The sequence below is a fragment of the Pyxicephalus adspersus genome, chromosome 9 (assembly GCF_032062135.1).
Source record: "Pyxicephalus adspersus chromosome 9, UCB_Pads_2.0, whole genome shotgun sequence".
Taxonomy (NCBI): domain Eukaryota; kingdom Metazoa; phylum Chordata; class Amphibia; order Anura; family Pyxicephalidae; genus Pyxicephalus; species Pyxicephalus adspersus.
The window spans coordinates 962,602-965,521 of NC_092866.1; the positions used below are offsets into that span (position 1 = coordinate 962,602).

General features: G+C 44.9%; 1 protein-coding gene across 2 annotated transcripts in view; it reads left to right on the forward strand.

Moving 5' to 3' along the window:
* Positions 1 to 2,682: 2,682 nt before the first annotated feature.
* CDH16 (cadherin 16) overlaps positions 2,683 to 2,920 on the forward strand; it is a 25,759-nt gene continuing 25,521 nt past the window's right edge. For both annotated transcript variants that reach the window (XR_011922170.1, XM_072422089.1), the window contains exon 1: positions 2,683 to 2,760. Coding sequence is in view for 1 of the 2 variants with exons in the window: in XM_072422089.1 (XP_072278190.1) it covers positions 2,716 to 2,760 (45 nt within the window). In the remaining variant the exon portion in view is untranslated. The remainder of the gene's footprint in view (positions 2,761 to 2,920) is intronic.

Sequence of the window (2,920 nt, forward strand, 5' to 3'; positions counted from 1 at the left end):
AATTCAATCACTAACATCCAATCGTGATCCTAGCCATCAACCAAATACCCGTATCTCCTAACCACATCCTTACACGTAACCTAATTACTAACTATGACTTTACCACTGAATCAAATATCTAAATCCTAACCGTGACCCTAACCCTGAACCTAATAACTCTTCAATAGCCCTGATTCTTACCCAACCCAATTTATAACCTTCATCCGGATCACTGAACCCCAACCATATTCCTAAACCCCAACTTTTAACCCTTAACTATGATAATAAAACTGAACCAAAAATCTAAATTCTTACCATAACCCTCCCTTCAGTTACTGACCTTAACCTCAACCTTAAATCCCAACTCTAACCCTAAGCTGTAACCCTCAACCCATAATGACCCCAACATTGATCCATAATGTCCAACCCCCACTAAATTCATTTTACCATGTAAAGCCCCCCCACCATACTTTACCCCTACCCCCCCTAGTCTTACCCCTCATCTTTACCCTACAACCCCTCACCCTGACCTCATCATTGTACCCCGGATTCTCCGAGGATTTTGTGGGTAACGCACCCTGACGCCAGCCACGAGTTCATCTGATCCATCAGGTTGGATATTTTTTAGGCAGATTGGAGGGGTGAGCGCTGCAACCTTCAGGACGAGCTGCCAGCGATTGGAGCGTTTTAATTACAAAGTCAATGATTAACCGTTTGCTTTTTTTTATTATATCAAAGCCACTTAATTTGGCTGTTTGTCCTTCACGGATCAGATCAGGTAAGTCGGCGCTCGTTGTTTTCAAAATATTCTTTATAATGTTTCTGAATATTAGTTTTGTGTTTGTTGTATCAGAGATGATTTATTGTGAAGGTGAGCACACATTGTACAATCAGATCCAACAACCCCCATACGGCACAATCCATTGTATGGGGGACACACGGCATCTGATGACCAATCGGTGTGCTCCTTATATACCAGGAGTCCCCACCATAACGCCAAATCCTCCCCCAGCCTCAGCAGAATCCTCGGATTTCACTTTTCTGTTCATTGAGTTCAGGACAGAACAATAAAAGTTGGGAAATTCTGTGCCCATTGCTGGAAAGATAAAACAAAGAACTTTATGTGCTGAGGACGTTCCTGTTCCAGGATAATCCGACTCTGAGAATGGCCGATTGTTCTAAGACAAATCTACCCCAGGGGGTATTTAAAGGGAACCCAGCACCTACAGAGCAAACACCTGGGACACTTAGAATCAAAAAATCATTTCTAAAAGTAATTCATAAATAGAACCAATCATCTGTTCTTATAACATCAAACCCCACAATGTTAACCAATAACCCCACACTGAGGTGCACCCCAAAATATTACCCAACTCTCCACCCAACCACACCCATTCCAAATTATTACCCGAGCCATATCCATATCTTACCCAATAGAGGGTCACATGACCATCACAATCATGTTATTGTATGATATCCCATTCACAACCATGGCCATTAATATGGACCCCCCATGGCCATTAATATGGACCCCCCATAGTCATTAATATGGAGCCCCCCAAGCCATTAATATGTAGCCCCCCATAGCCATTAATATGGACCCCCTCATGGTCATTATTATGGAGCCCCCCATAGCTATTAATATGGAGCCCCCCATGGCCATTAATATGGACCCCCCATGGTGATTAATATGGACCCCCCCGATGGTCATTAATATGTAGCCCCCATAGCCAATAATATGGACTCCCCCATAGTCATTAATATGGAGCCCCCCAAGCCATTAATATGGACTCCCCCATGGCCATTAATATGGACCCCCCCATGGCCATTAATATTGACCCCCACCATGGTCAATATTATGGAGCCCCCCCATAGCCATTAATATGGAGCCCCCCATGGCCATTAATATGGACCACCCCATGGTGATTAATATGGACCCCCCGATGGTCATTAATATGTAGCCCCCCATAGCCATTAATATGGACTCCCCCATGGTCATTAATATGGACCCCCAAGCCATTAATATGTAGCCCCCCATAGCCATATTGGTGAGGTCAGGTACTGATGGTAGGCATTTGCCCCCTATTGGTGAGGTCAGGTACTGATGGTAGGCATTTGCCCCCTATTGGTGAGGTCAGTTACTGATGTTGGATGAGAAGACCCGGCTCACCATTCCTATTTACCCCAATGGTGTTCAGTAGGGTTGGGGTCAGGGCTCTGTGCAGGACACTCAAGTTCCCCCACACCAAACTGGTGACCCCATGTCTATGGAGGGGGCTTTGTACCCCGGGGCACAGTCATGGGGGAACAGAAAAGGGTCTTCATCAAACTGTGACCACAAGGCTGGAGGAGCACAATTGTCTACAATGTCTTTGTATGATGGAGGATTCCCAGCACCCCTCACTGGGGACCCCTGGACTCATTTAGAAGGGTTTGTGATGTCCATAGAAAATGAATTTTCTTTCATCAGATGCAGAATGATGAGAATGCGGGTTGGTTATTTGTTTAAAACCTCCTATTATGTAATATGGGGCAGAATCATCACCCCACTGTGTGTCCTATGGGGATTGCTGGCTGCAGTGTTTGTAGTTTGCTGCTTTCCAAACTGTCTGAGCTGCCAGAGAAACCAATCAGAAAACCAGAACCGACCTCTGTACACTGCAATCTTTCCACATAATGTATGCAGCATGGCAGTGGGGTAATCAGCCTGTTTTCTACTTGCAGAGCGTTTGCAAGATGTCACATTTGTACCTGACTCTCCTCATCTATGTCTCTGCCCAGGTAAAGTATAAAATAGCCGAAAATGTGAGATACAATAGTGTGTGACTGTGGGGGGACATTAGAGTGTCAGATCCTCTGTACAGCACTGCGGTATATGTCAGAGCTATATAAATGTATAATAATAGTGTGTGACTGTGGGGGGACATTAGAGTGTCAGCTC